Source organism: Montipora capricornis, chromosome 9 (genome assembly GCF_036669925.1).
Source record: "Montipora capricornis isolate CH-2021 chromosome 9, ASM3666992v2, whole genome shotgun sequence".
Taxonomy (NCBI): Eukaryota; Metazoa; Cnidaria; class Anthozoa; order Scleractinia; family Acroporidae; genus Montipora; species Montipora capricornis.
This window is the reverse complement of record NC_090891.1, coordinates 25,653,663-25,668,662: the sequence shown is the minus strand read 5'-3', so window position 1 is coordinate 25,668,662 and position 15,000 is coordinate 25,653,663. Positions and strand designations below refer to the sequence as shown.

At 40.6% G+C, this 15,000-nt stretch overlaps 2 protein-coding genes across 2 annotated transcripts in view; one reads left to right on the top strand and one right to left on the bottom strand.

The window, feature by feature from the left end:
• The window catches only part of LOC138017477 (fibroblast growth factor receptor 3-like), a 3,791-nt gene extending 1,073 nt beyond the window's left edge, over positions 1 to 2,718 (bottom strand). Inside the window, exons 1-2 of the mRNA XM_068864554.1 lie at positions 2,403 to 2,718; positions 529 to 830 (exon numbers count right to left, since the gene is read on the bottom strand). Of these exons, the coding sequence (XP_068720655.1) occupies positions 529 to 830; positions 2,403 to 2,718 (618 nt within the window). The remainder of the gene's footprint in view (positions 1 to 528; positions 831 to 2,402) is intronic.
• Positions 2,719 to 13,644: 10,926 nt separating this feature from the next.
• Positions 13,645 to 14,931, top strand: LOC138017476 (zinc finger protein 862-like). The gene has a single exon (XM_068864553.1). It carries the CDS (start codon positions 13,645 to 13,647, stop codon positions 14,929 to 14,931), a length of 1,287 nt encoding a protein of 428 aa, XP_068720654.1.
• The last annotated feature ends 69 nt before the right edge of the window (positions 14,932 to 15,000 follow it).

Sequence of the window (15,000 nt, the reverse complement as noted above, 5' to 3'; positions counted from 1 at the left end):
GTATGTTAGTCGCCAGCTGGGAGGTCCGTATAAAACTGTGACCGAGGTCTTGACAGCAGCAGCTTTTTCAAGACCTCGGTCACAGTTTTTCGCTATACGGACTGACCCTTAGCTGATAAAGAACTTATCTTTTTCCATTTCTCTCTCTCTCTTCCTCTCTGAAATCTGTTTTTAAATTGTTGACTGCACCGTGCTTGAAAGCGAATGCAGTAAGCGACTTACAAACTGAACGTTTCAAAGAGAAATATTTTTATTTGAATTCTTTTTCCACGCCTGTTGTCTACTAAAAATCTGTTTTGAAACACTTTCTTCTGTATGTAAACGGATTCGGTGACAAAAAATGGAAATTTAAGGTCATTTCACAAGCTCACGCAACCAGGGCTAGGATTTCGCCCTGGTTGGCGGGCAAGATAGGAAAATTCTGTTCGCTCCCAGAGCCAATCAGATTGCAGGATTCGCAAGATTCCGCCCGCTCGCGCATTGAGAAAACAATAATAATAAAAATAAAAAAAATATATATCACTTTACCTTCTTTGAAGCCAAAAATGACATTCCTCTGGCCACCTGGAAACCAATCATTACCAGATCAACTAACGTGAATTCCTTTTCTGGGTCGTTCATGGTCTTGGACCACGATGCATCATAAGTCTCTCTTTTCCCTCGTAGAAAAGACAACAGGCTGCCGCGAGGTGCGAACTCCATAATAACCATGAGGCGCTTGCCACGAGTGCAGGCTCCCAGAAGGTTGACGATGTTCTTGTGTTGTCCAAGATGAATCAGTATCTTCAGTTCCGAAGCCAAATCTTTGTACTCTTCTTTTGTGGCCCCCTCTGCAAAGACAGATTGATTGACTTGGTTGATTTTGCAACTCAGATCATCATAGGCAGAATTTTTTTTACCACAGGTTCGAGTTGCTCAAAGCATGGTAGAATGGCAGCTATATTGGTATTAAATAGAAAATGGATTGAACCCAGGAGTTACATACCTCAATGGATTTTGATGCTTTGGGTGAAAGAAGTCCTGAGAAGGAGTGTTGGCAATGACTGACGTTGTGACAACCTCTACCTGCGCCTTACAAACGATTACTTAACAGAAAAACTTGACTACACACAACTTCTTCCTCTCAGCTTACAAACCTACTGCGACCTTCACTTACAAATCGGATCGTAATTGCACAAATCACCACTCACCATCATCAAAACCAATCACAACACAGACCAGAGCATGACTACATCCGTTTGAATTTCCAACCGTCAGTTGACTCTGAAGATGATTTCCGCTCAGGTTCTCGAAACGTCAGTCACTACCAACAGTCCGGCTCAGGACTACTTTCACCCAGACGATCAAATTCCATCGAGGTATATTGGTGTTCTGAACCAGTCCAACGGAAATTTTATCTTACTTCCGGCAAAAATTTCTTTTCATTTTGAGTAACGGAGTTAAAGCCTCCGAATCTGACCATAAGAGATAAATGCCAAGAATAAAAGCAAAGCTCACAATTATAATGGCTAATACCACAATGCAAATCAAGGGCTTGTTTACAGTGTTTTGCGTATTTTATCAAATCATCTAAAGAGAAAATTCCAAGCAATATAAAGAATGAGAAGAACTGTTAGAGGCCCTGAGCAAACTTTGAGAGAGAAAAAATACAGGCACAGGCAGAAAAATTTATTTCGTGTATTTCGCCTCCTTTTAATCCTATTGCTACGATCTTTGTGCATATGGCTCGCACCAATTTATTGTAGATGTTGCTTGCACTGAACTGCTTCACTCAAATGTTTGTGCTGTGGATTCCGGTTGGCAACAACTATTTGCCAAAACTAATCATTAGTTTTGCCTGCCAACTCCCCTCTGGAGAGACTGTGCAAGCATGATTTATGGTACGTATATGTATACTTTTTTGCTAACCAAGATTTTCAAAAGATCTACCTTACTTTGCAATAGTTTAAAAACTGATCAGTAATATCATTTTCTTCCTTTGAAGGGAACTAAAGCAAAAAAAATAACTTCACACCACAGAACATGTTTACAATAAAAAGTGCTGTGTGAACTTTTTCCAATGAAAGCGTTTGTATCTGAAATAAATAAAATTCGAATACGCTTGTTTTGGATTTCAAATTTTTCTGGCGCCGCCATCTTGAATAATTGTGACGTGCCGTAATTGCGTCACACTTATTCAAGATGGCGGCGCCCGGGGAATTTAAAAGTTAAAAAAATTATTTGATTCTAAAATTCATTCAATTCAAACACTTTTTTGGAAGAAAATTGTCAGGCAAATTTTGATTACAAACATTATTTTGTTCCGTTTAAATTTATTCATTAGTCGGGGTGGAGGTTCCCTTTAAAAACACAGAAAAACTCAAAAATAATCATTCATGCACACTTAAGTTCTTGACCGGCACCTTTCAATGTTTTCACAGCTACAGGGATTTTCAAACTTTTCCAGCCCTCACTGCCTTCCTCTTTCTTCAAAGCCTTTGCTCTGGACGAGCGCTGAATCTTCGAACGGCGTTTGAAGGATTCTGCACTCTTGTCACGTGGATTGAGGGCTAAGATGCCTATGGCCTCTGCTTGAATAACCTGGTCAAATGCTCCTGCATCAAGTACATTCCCAAGAATGAGTCGTTCTTCAGGAAACTCCCAGTCTGGATCATACGGCAAGTCATTGCACTGCTCCAGCAGACTGCGATCTGGATCGATCTGAAAGAAGATCCACATGATCTATCAAAAATCATACACTACTGGACCAGCACATTTGCTGCTCTGCCAGAAACTTAATTATCTTCGGTTGGTGTGATTTGTTCTGGGTGGTGTGATCTGCAGAATTTTGCAGATCAAGCTGAGGAAGGGCCAGTACGGATAAATCCCTCTATGATCTGCACAATAGGCCATGCACTTTCAAAAATACCATAATACTTTTTGTTTGCCCTCCAAAATTTTGCATAAGCATTGTTTCCAGTGTCTCTTGAGACTTACAACGGTCCCAAGAGAAAATAAAAACAATGCTTATGCAAAATTTTGGAGAGCAAACAAAGAGTATTATCAAGAGAAAATGAGGGGACAGAGAGGGAGGCTCCCGGTCCAGCCCTTGGGATATGTGATGTCCACGAAGGTTATTTTTAGACGAGCGGAAGTCTATGTTCTAGCGGAAGTCTGTCTTCCGAGACGTCCGCATACAGGTCAACCTCGGTCTGATGTTTGAAAGAAAAGCAAAGATTTCATGTAATGGCGGGCGAAGTGGACTTAACGTCTGCATGCGGACGTCTCAGAAGACAGACTTGCGCTCGTCTAAAAATAACTTTCGTGGACATGACATATCCCGGCCAACGCCCTGAGCCTCCCTCTCTGTCCCCTCATTTTCTCTTGGTATTATGGTATTTTTGAAAGTGGCCCATTCTACAAATGGTACATACACACAGTATACCATTCTCCATAAAGGGCCGATGCCCCAGAACAGAACAGAATCCCAACTGGCGTTAGGCAAACCAAGTCAAGTTTATTAAGTCCTAAAACACTCGGCTGCGCCTCGTGTTTTAAACTTGATAAAACACTCCTGCTCATTTATTAAACATTACCAGAAACCCATAAGGGTTGAAACGTGTAACGCGCGTTCACAGCTTCCGAATATTCACGGCGAACTGATTGGTTGAATGTTTCAGTGCTAAGTACCATATTTGAAAACCCCTCGCTCTTGCTGTTCCAAATATGGTGCTTAGCAAATTGAATATTCAGAAGCTTGTTTCCCAGCACACAAGGGGTCGTTACACGTTTCAACCCTTATGGGTTTCTGACATTACTTAATTTATTGTACACATAACTGTAGCCTATAACCCTATAGAGCATTTTCACATGACGTCACGGTGGCCATGATGGTGTACCAAACTAATCCTCCGGGCCGATTTAACTCTATTTCTATGCAAATAGTTTCTTATGTGGCTGCTGGTCACGTGAGTGAAAACACTCTATTCTTGGTTTGCACCCACGTGACACGGCGGCCATGTTGGTTGGTAACACAATACAATTTCTTTTCGCAGAATTTGCATAATAATAAAGTTCAGTTCCCAGCGGAGAGACAGGTTATTGTTCTTACCAACCAACATGGCCGCCGTGACGTCAGATACAAACCAAGAATTTAAGCTAAAAAAAATGATAACCTTTACGTAGTAGATAAAATATGAGCCTGTATATGAACCGGTATATTGTTTGTATTTTAAAGGTTCATAGTGTTTCGCAAAACGGTAGATGGCGAAATGAAAGACGCCACCAAGTGCGGAGTCGCGTAGGCATCAAAGATGTCGGAAAAAGAGGAGATAACAGAAAGAGAAGAAACAATCTTATGGGACATGGCTCTACTGGGAGCAAATACAGCTGAGTCGTTATTAAATACAGTGTATTTTTATAATGGCAAGTTGTTCGGTCTACGGGCCGGTGAACATAGGTTGATTCACTTGAGTGATTTTGTTGTTGAGGGAAACAAGATAGTTTTTGATGAGTTTAGAGGCAAAACGTACAAGGTCGGCTTAAAAGATTTGAAAAATAAGCCACGCTATATTGAACACATTTGTCACGAGAACAGGCAAAGCTACAGCCCTTGCCTAGCTTCAATGTATTCAGTTTACATCGAGAAAATTCGAAGCCATGCAGAATCCATCGACAGCTTCTACTTTCGTCCCCACAGGGGCGGGAAATTTGAATATGAGAAGAGTCCGGTTGGCTTATGCACACTAAACAAAATTCTTCCTGAAAAATTGTTGGGAAAGGCAGGATTGCCTCGCAAGACGGCACATTGTCTTCGTGTTACCTGTGCTACTCGATTGTTTCAGAATTCAGTAGAAGAGAAATTGGCGAGGGAAAGAACAGGACACAGGTCCAATGCACTTTTCGGTTATCAAAAGGCTAGTGACAAACAGGTCCAAAACGTAAGTAAACTTTTGGCACCAGTCAATGACTCACACAAGTCGAGTCAAAGTCAAGCGATTGAGAAATGTAAAGAGTCGGAAACAATTACTCAAGTGCTTGAAGATTTACCAGACAGTGATTTTGATTTGCCTGATGATATTTTGGCTTCTATTCCAATGCCGGAAAGTACAATAAGTTATAATGAAAACAACATCTTCATAAATTCTGTTTTCAATAACTGTACAATTAATTTCGTAGTTAAGAAGTGAATAGATCCCTTAATGTATTGATTACTTGACGTTTACTACATTGTTCAGAAAATAGCCAGATTGTGTATAGATTTTCATAGAGTAAGGCTGGTGGGTAAATAAAATTAAATTCTATGATGAAAATATGTCCATTTTGATATTCATTTTAATCAGCAGAGATCTGTATCAAAAGTTAATGAATACTAATTAGCTGAGAAGGAGTTTGTATCAAAAGTTAATTCTACTGTTTAATAATTCATCAACCCCAGCCTTTCCCTGCTACCTATTCAATCCCTCCCCGAGCTTTCAGACAGTTGATTTGTATTGGGGTTTACAGTTGTGTACATGTGATCTGAATACTGTGCTGGGATTGGTTTGCACCCTCATGAATAATTAATGAATTTACAATTTTACCTTATTAGCAGCAAATACCAGGTGGGTAGCAAACGCTTTGACTTAAAGGGACACTTCTTGTTGGATGTCAAAATTGGGTGTGTATCCGATTAAGTGTCAATCCTGGACATAATTGCAATGTGGATGAGATGGTGGCAGCAAGAAAGAATGACAATTTTCATCTCCCATTTGCTCTCGTTTTTTATTCAACTCCCTAACGTGCAAGACACCTATAAATAATAAAAGGAACAATGCTGCCTACAATACCTTGTATTTTGACTGCTGCAGAAAATAAAGCTGCTTGTATTCATTAATCTGTTTCTTCTGGCGACAGTACAGACAGTAGAGACAACAGGAAACCACCATCGCTACGAATGTAGAACAGACGCTCACTAAAAGCACAATGTCAACAAACGTACGACACCGGCCATATCTTACTGAAAAAAAAAGCAACGGCATCATAGTTTTTCTTCCACCACCTTGACTGGACTAATCGTAAATTTAAGGAGGCGCAAGCCATTTTTAAAACTTTCACGGAATTGTATTGTATCTGTATCTGCTAACTCAATGTTGTATTCAATTCAAATCTTCCGGGGTTAAGGTTCTTTGCAGGGGCATCCAACGGAGGTGTTCCGCAGGGGGTGTATGTGCTGGCTGGAAAAGAAGGATTGGGAAGTTGCTGGGAAAAAGATTATTGTTTTGCGGTCGTGCTTCTCTTGTGAGGAACACAGTTGTTTGTTATTCGGAGTCAATGTACCCCTTTTATCCCCCCTCCCCCCCTCCCCCCCTCCCCCCTAGATCTGCGGCCTTTTGTCCAACCTGTATTAAATTGTTGTTTTTATGCCTCCTGGCTGGGAAACTTCCGCCCAGCACTGCTGGCAAACCGGAAGTTTTAGTCTGCTTTTGCTTGGTGTGCGGAACAGATAAAAAATTCCAAGCAGGTAGAGAAATTGCTCCAAAACAGCTAATATTTGGTTTATTTGATGGCCATGATATATTTTGATGAATTGTGAAAAATGGCTCGTTGGGTGCCCCTGTATTGGTGTATTGTATTTGCATTATAGTGAAGCATTCACATCAAAATGATATGGAAACACCTGGAATAAAACGTTTTATTCCCAAAGGGTTTGAATTGGGTAAAACAATGAGTTAGCCAATTAGGTCTATTACTGAAATGTTTCCTGTACCGGCAATGTTATGGTACTATATAAAACAACAGAACTTTGAAACGAAAATTTTACACTTAACCGGTTTGAAACCCTCTATAACCAGTTTGAATTTTAACGCCTGCCCAATGGCGGAAGAGTATGAAGTGACGTTACACTGACGTCACATTGATCATGTGTGACACAACATGAAGGAGCTCCGTGCAGAGGTTTCCTTTTCTTCTAAATTGAAAGGGAAATCAAGGAAATCTGCCAAGCAGGGTAGGCATGGATAAACACAAAAACCAATGTTTCTTAATTAACCTTTGCGAATGAAATCACCTTTGACACCACAATATGTAGCAGGCAGTGAAAAGTCGTAGAAGTATCCTAGCTCACACACCAATTTCCAAAGACTGAGTTTAGGTTAATTACGCTGAATTAATTATTAATGAAGTTAAATGCAATTTAACAGAATTAACAACTAAGAGCGGCTGCAGTCATTTGTTGTCAGTGGTTTTGTTATATTTGTGCATGCTTTGGACTTTTTTGTGCTATTTATCTGTGTGGGGGGAAGTAGGAGCATTTTGTGTGGAGCCTTTAGCAGTTTTTCCCCTCTCTCCCTGTACTTTCCACTGTTTATCAGAGTGACAGGTGCCTATCTTCTCCGCTGAGCGGGGGCTTATGGGTACAGTCTACATCTTGGAGCTGATTGCCAATAGTAAAAGCTTTGGTATATCTCAGGCACCCAACCTCCAGTTGTTAAAGTGAAATTAATTGTTGTACAACCAAATTTTAAACATTTTCAATCAAAAAGTTTGAAATTGCCTTTGCCCCGACATGTTTAAAGCACTGAAATAAATACATGTACTCACACTTTACAACTTTAACTGACACAATTGCTGTACCCAACTTGTTACGTGCAATACACTCGTAGATTTCAAAGTCATCTTCTTTTAATGACTTGACGATTAAAGGGTTAGAGCTGATTCCGCTTGGTTTCACCATTTCCCCAGTGCTACTCTTTCTCCGCCAAGTCACATTAGGAGCTGGGTTACCTTTTGCCTCGCAAGTTAAATTCAGTGTTTCGCCAAGACACCGGCTCACTTCAGTTATTATTTTTGGTGCCACTGTTTGAAAGTTGGGAAAAAATAAAATGATTAGCTGCTTGTTATAACCCTAATCTTAACCCTCAGTAACAATGAGGAAATCCACTCTTTGCCTGAACCGTCATAGGGTCAACTTCCTGTTTCTCCTTTTCAAGATGTATTTCATATTCTTTATTTTGCTGCATCTTGAATAAAATGGTAGGTTATGTTATGTTAAGGTAGAGCCACCTTAGTTTGGTACATCTCACTTTTAGGCATTTCAGTAAAATAAACAGGAACGTCTTGGGTAACTTCAATTAATTTTAAGTGCTACTGAAATGGACAATAAGATTTAATATTTTCAAAACTAAAATAGAGTGGTGTTCAAACCACCACAACATTATTTTCTGAATTCTGCACAATCCTCAATGTGGATGGTCATCTGATAACGAACGCTGGGTCATGTTGCAATAGTACATGTATATTGGCAGACACTTCTTCCTAAAAAAAATTACATTGTTAAAACATCCAGTTTGAAGTGGAGGAGGTCGCGGCTGACGGCCGCTAAGTTGCAAGCCTTGTCTCCCTCTCTTTTATTAACCGTCACCGGCCAAAAGTAATTTCGCTATAAGACGCTTTAGACGGCCCAAGAAGGCGAAAAAACACCATACATGAATCGATTAAGATTTCGTTTAACTTTATTGGGATATTCAGACCGATATGTGACTTAGATGTGCAATTTTCAGAGCTTTATTCAAAACCCTCATAGATTCTCTTCGTTTCATATAAACATTTATTAAACCACGAACACATAGAGTGGTCTGCCTGTGCTCCAGCGCCAAGTCGATTTTCACCCAGAAATTAGAATGGCCCGGCTTTCAAATCGAACACCAGATAAACTGAGATGTTGACGCTTCTTCTCGTGCCATTCAATCGAAGATCCATTAATTTTCAAAATTCAAGCGCTAACCGCCAAGTAACTTTCGAGAAATGCAGCTTTTCAAGCGACCAACAACCGCGGCTGAGATTTCGTGGGACACCGAGCAAACGTCACGCTGTTTGCTCCACACTGATTGGATGATTGTTTTGCATCATCCAATCAGTGACGTGACGAACTTGGGCTGCCTATGTTGAGATGAGATTAAAGCACGTTGCCTGTAATTCCTTACCTTACCTAAATTACCTGGGGTGCAAGACCACAAATCAACGTATAATTATCAACTCACTTGATTGTACCTGGACCACAATATTGTGCTGCCTCGTAATCGTGGTCCCTGATTGGTTAGTAGCGTTACAACTGTAAACTCCAGCGTCAGAGACAACAATACTTAACACTGTGAAAACCTGTTTATTCAGAACAATTTTATTCACTTGAAGAGGTCGTTCTTTCATTGGTATAACTCCTTGGGAACGATATAACAGCTTTACTGTAGCATTGGGATCATCAGTTGTACAATTAATGTTGGTATTCAAACCCAAAGGTGCTTGGATAGATTGCATCGAATTATCAATGAAGTTTAAGGCTTTGGTGCCTGAAAATAAAAAACAAAAATAAGAAAGTTTACTCTACACAGACACCTTTCCCACATTCAATATTCTTAAAAATATCCCCACATGCCTGGTTACCATGCAACAAGCTGACAGTCTTGTAGGGCTTCATGTAGAGAGCAGACATGAAGGGGTGTATGAATAACCAATGAAGGATTTACACAGTCTCTAAACTCAGGGTCCGAAATTGTGACCAGCGACTTAAATTTGAGCCTTGGCGACCGAAATTTTCAGGCTAGTCGCCAGCTGGCAACTGATAATGAAGTCTTTTAACCTCGCGTCCAACTGAGCAAGGGATCGAAGAAACAATTTATTTTTAAATCAAAAAATACTCATTCACTGTTCTAGCTCAAATGGAAGAGGGATTCCGGTAAAATTACCCACTTGATACTTGTCATCCACGCAATGTAATCAAACGAAAACAGTCGCCATATTTTTCCATGATATTATGCCCCATACATGACGTACTTACCTACCGACAAGATGCACAAACATTTTTCGTTGACTACTCTACTGAAATGTCTGCTTGCAACCTGCACAAGTTTGTGAGTTACTTATATAACGAACGAGCGAACGAAGGAATTTATTTAAAGTATATTGTGGGCATCCCAATTGGAATCAGTTAATTTAGCAATGTTTAGGAAAGATAATTTGGGTACAACATTGATACCTGATAACAACACTGAAGAAGTCAAATGCGCAGGGGGTTTCCCGGGGGAGATTTCACCCATACATAATAACGATAAACTCGTGGTTGACTCGAAAGCCATTTCGCCGATCTCCTTCAGCTGTGAGGAAATGAAAGATGGATTATACGAAGCGTCTAGATGAACATGTATAGCAGGATTTTAAAAGAAATTTGCAGAGTCCAGCAGTCTAAAATTCTCCCCAAGTGTGTGTCATCTTGGGAAGTGATATTGCTGCGTTTGCCGTACAAGGAGTCTTTTAAAATACTTAATTTTTTGGCTCCTAGACATTAAACAGTGTACAATTTATACACAAATGTACAAAGCGCCTTCATATTAACTGTGAAATGCTTCAAAACTCGATTTCTTGTTTTTAATCTTGGTTATCCATTCATTGAAATATGTATTAAAATGACGTCACAATACCAGCGGAACTTAACCTTCAAACGAACACGCAGGGATCTAGATTAATAAATTATACACATTACCAAAAAACCCATATCACAAGTCTAAGAGCATTGAAATCAAATGAAATGTTCCAACATAACAACCGAATTTGATTTCTGAGTTGAAGCTCTTGTACGATGCGCATGGCTTGTAATTTATGCTTGTACTATTGCTAGACCGCCTTTGTACTGGGTAAGTACAAGCCTAACAAAACATGTGTTATGTCCAATCTTCAAACTTTGGTCAACACATTTCGATTTCATTTCATTGGAAACGCATTGAAAGGTTCAAGTGCAAGCCAGTTTGACCCTTTTGGGATCATTCGCAAGTAGCAAATGCAAATGCTTCAAGCGCTGCCTAGAAATGTATTAATTTCTAGATATTCAAGTTTTCTGTCTATGATCGGAAGCAAAAAAATTATGGACACTTTTTGGAGACCAAATTTTTGCATCTGGTGACTGAAAATGTTTCTTTAGTCGCCAGCTGGCGCCCCCTGCACCAAAAGGTTAATTTTGCACCCTGAAACTGTGGTACTACTGGGTCGGTTTATCAAATAGACAGTTTCTTGTTCATGTATTGCTCAGGAACACGCGATCATCAATGTTTGTAACCGATTTTCCTTTATTAAATTTAAATAGCTGAACCGGACCTAAGCATTTTCTACATTGGAAGAGCATTGGCATCTTAAGAGCTTCGAGACTGTCTTCATAAGGAGTATCCTTTCCAACAATCCACCTATATAGTAGCATTGCGTTGGATATGTTCAAGTTTTAACCAGTTGAATGTTGCCCCAATATTCAGAGCATCAGTCTCTGGTTATCATCATGTACAAGAACGGCTAGGAATAGGATTAAAACGCAAATGATCGATCGCACACACGAAATACTTGCTGAAATTACAAAAGCTCCTGAGCGGAACCGCTGGCAAGCAATGTCTTGCATTTAACCTTGCCTAAATTATATTCAGCCACATAATAAATTTACAAATCGAGTCCGAAAATTAGGGATTTCAGTCTGGCAATTTCTGATGACTTGTTTACAGCACTGTAAATGGATTCCTGGCCTTGAATAGAATAACGAATTTGGATGCTTTGGTCTTGTAAATTGAAAAAGCCATCTAGTGTAGTTCAACTTACATTTTTCTATTCTGAGCGTGTGTTTCTCCTCTCAAATACATTCAAATTCATGTTAAATTCATTAATTTAAACACGGGATAAAAGTAACTTCCAGGAAGCTTTGTGCATCGGAATAGTAGCGAACTGAGGCACTCTACAGCGTATATAACTTATTTTTAATTTACAGTGAAGCAATAGAGTTTATGTTCTTGGGCATAAATATGTTTTGGGTCCGACTCACACTCATTTTAGCTCAAGCCCTTAGGCAGGTCAAGCAGAAGCCTCTTATCCTAGAAATTCATCGCCGTCAGCTGAAATTTCTAGGTCACATCTCGGGGAAACCAACTGACGAGCCCATCAACTTGACAAATATGCCTTCTACCAACCTCGGCATGGAAAGCTTAAACCTGGCAGGCCAAAAACAATGTTCCACCAGTACATTGCCAAGGTGATAAACAGCGAGCACCCACCACTACCAGAGGAAATTCGACGGTTGGCACAGGATAGGAAACAGTGGAGGAAGATTGTGACCGACTGCCTCGCAGCCTGTTGAGTGAGTGAGTGAGTGTGAGTGAGTGTTAGGGAAGGGTTAAATAAGCTCTGAGAAGGGCCTAAAAATATATTTATGTCCAAAAACATAAACTGGAAATTTTTTTTTTGCAAATTTAGTTTCTCTCAAGTGGCATTCCCTGCATTTTGACACCATTTTTGTGATATTCTATAAGTTCTTTATTCTTACCACTGGAGTCCTGCCATTTTTGGAGCTGCTAAATGGAGTAGGACTGATATTTAACAGGGTTCTATTTAGGGTATTTGAGGGGTGGAAGCTTCCCCTCCAAAATGCCCAGCTTCCCCCCCCCCCCCCAAAAAAAAAAATTGTTATCATTACAGTATATAAGTAACTTTACCGGAAAAATCACCCAGACGCAACGAGGTCAGTGCACATGAAGTAAGTATTCCCTGTCTAAGGACACTATATGACAAGGAACATGGAATGTTACAAACTGCTGGCCTTAGAGCAGGCTCGGGTATTGTGTTATAAGTTGGATAGCGACAGCATGGACAAATTTGTAACCAGAAAACTACGGGGAGACGCTGATCTACACACGTCATCAGAATGTGATTTTGATCGTGCAATGCAACCACCAGAAAAGGTTGGCACAACATCGAGTTCGACTAGCACAAGTAAATCAAGAAAAAGACACGGACCATGTGAATCTGATTGTGCAGTAAAACCACCAGAAAAGATTGCAGCAACATCGAGTAGTAGCACGAATAACAAGCCGAACTACAAGAAGAATTTAACCTATGACGCTTCATGGAAGAAGAAACACTCTTGGATGAACTATGATTCAACTTTGAAGGGTATGGTATGAACTGTTTGCAAGGGCTATGGGAAAGTACCTGTACAAGCTAAAGGTGCATGGGTAACACGTCCTGTAAATAACTGGGCGAAGGCTACAACCCTGTTGGCAAATCATGAGAAAAGTGAATGGCATCTAGCAGCAGTAGAGAGAAGGGCATTTTCTCAGTCTGCAGAAAAGCGTGGCGATGTTATAAAACTGATTGTAACAGCCAGCGAGGGAGAAAAGAAAGAAAACCGGAAAATGATGAAGAAGCTCATCCGATCACTGTATTTCCTTGTAAAACATCACATTCCCCACACCACTACATTTGAAGGTCTCGTTACCTTGCAGATCGAGAATGGGGATATCACGTTGAAAGCGCATAGAGAAACATGCCCACGTAACGCAACCTATGGGTCATATTCCACAATAGTAGAACTTCTTGCAAGCAACAGCAAGACTCTGGAAAACAGCCTCCTCGACAGTTTGAAAGGAAGCGTCTATTACTCGATAATGGTAGATGAAAGCACCGATGTAGCCTCCAAGGAAGAAGTGTCAGTGTGTGCACGTTGGCTACATCACAACAACCCAGTGGAACACTTTCTTGGTGTCATACAAGCTAAGGAAACGAAATGCTGAAGCTATCGCTGGTTACATTTCTGATTTTTTGCAATCCAGGAGCATCACATTTGAGAAAATGCGTGGTCTTGGTTTTTATGGTGCTAGCACCATGTCGGGTAACAGGACTGGTGTTCAGACACGCCTGAGGTTGCATGCAGCAAGCGCTATGTACGTACACTGTCGTTGCCATCTACTGCAACTGGCTGCTGTAAATTCTGCGGGAGAACATGCAGAGGTAGTCTTAGGTACACTATTAACAATTTGGAAAGCATTTTACTATTCACCCAAGAAAGCGGAAAAACTAAAGGAGATTCAGGCTGAGCTTCAGTGTCCTGAAGTCAAGATGCAGAAACCTAGCGATACTCGATGGTTAGCCCGTGAAAGGGCCGTGCGTGCTGTACGTCTAAGTTTTCCAGCATTGGTGAGTACTTTCGAAGAGACTTATGATGAGACAGGTGACGCAGAAGCACTTGGGATTGCTATTCTCTTGACCAAATACAAGACTGTGGCTTGTATCTACATGCTCTGTGATGTACTGCATACTTTTGCGGCACTGCAAGCAAGTCTACAGGCCAAGGACATTGATCTCGCCAGCATACCAGCAATGGTTGAGAGCACTACTAAACGGTTAATGGAGTTGAAGGAGAACGTAAATACCAGCACGTGGTTCAAGAACCATTCTTCAGTGTTCACTGATGATGCGCAACTTGGAGCAAAGAATATTGTGGTCACAGAGGAGGAAAAGAACTTGTTTGTTTACAAGGTCTATCGTCCGTACGTGCAAAGTGTTGTTGACCATATTAATAGAAGGATGGAGTCTACAGATCTTATCTCTGCTATGTCTATTTTTGATCCACGACATCTCCCAACTGAAGATAAATTGGCAGACTATGGGATAGAAAAGATACGAACCCTAATCAATTTCTACAGTGTCGCACAAAGGATCCAATTTCAGGGAGAAATAGGCATCTCACAACCTGACATTAACGCTGAGGATACGGAATCAGAATGGAAGCTGTTTCGCCGAGTCATTTTTGTGAGGTACAAAGACAGCACCTTACAACAGGTGCTCTCGACATTGATAGACAGTGGTTACTCTGACATTGCCACTGCTTTTCCGAACTTGGCAAAGGTAGCTGCGATTGTAAATGTATTACCGGTGACAACAGCCACTGTTGAGCGTTCCTTCAGCGCCATGAAGTTAATTAAAACAAGGCTCCGCAGTAGGCTCGGTGCGGATGCACTTGAACACACCATGCGCTTTTGCATCGAAGGTCCTGACCAGTTGTCAGATTACGTCCTGGAGTCAGTGGTTGATCATTACAAAAGTGTAAAGAAGCGCAAACTTCAATTTCAATTCAACTTTTTAAAGAAGGAAAATACATTTAGATCCTGAAGTTGATCGGGGAGATTTTCCAAAGATCAATTGCCATGATTTGTTTACCAGTATTTTTCACACTCGATT

Excerpts from the sequence above, each read along its gene's own strand:
- LOC138017476 (XM_068864553.1), top strand. The coding sequence starts at position 13,645 with ATGTCGGGTAACAGGACTGGTGTTCAGACACGCCTGAGGTTGCATGCA.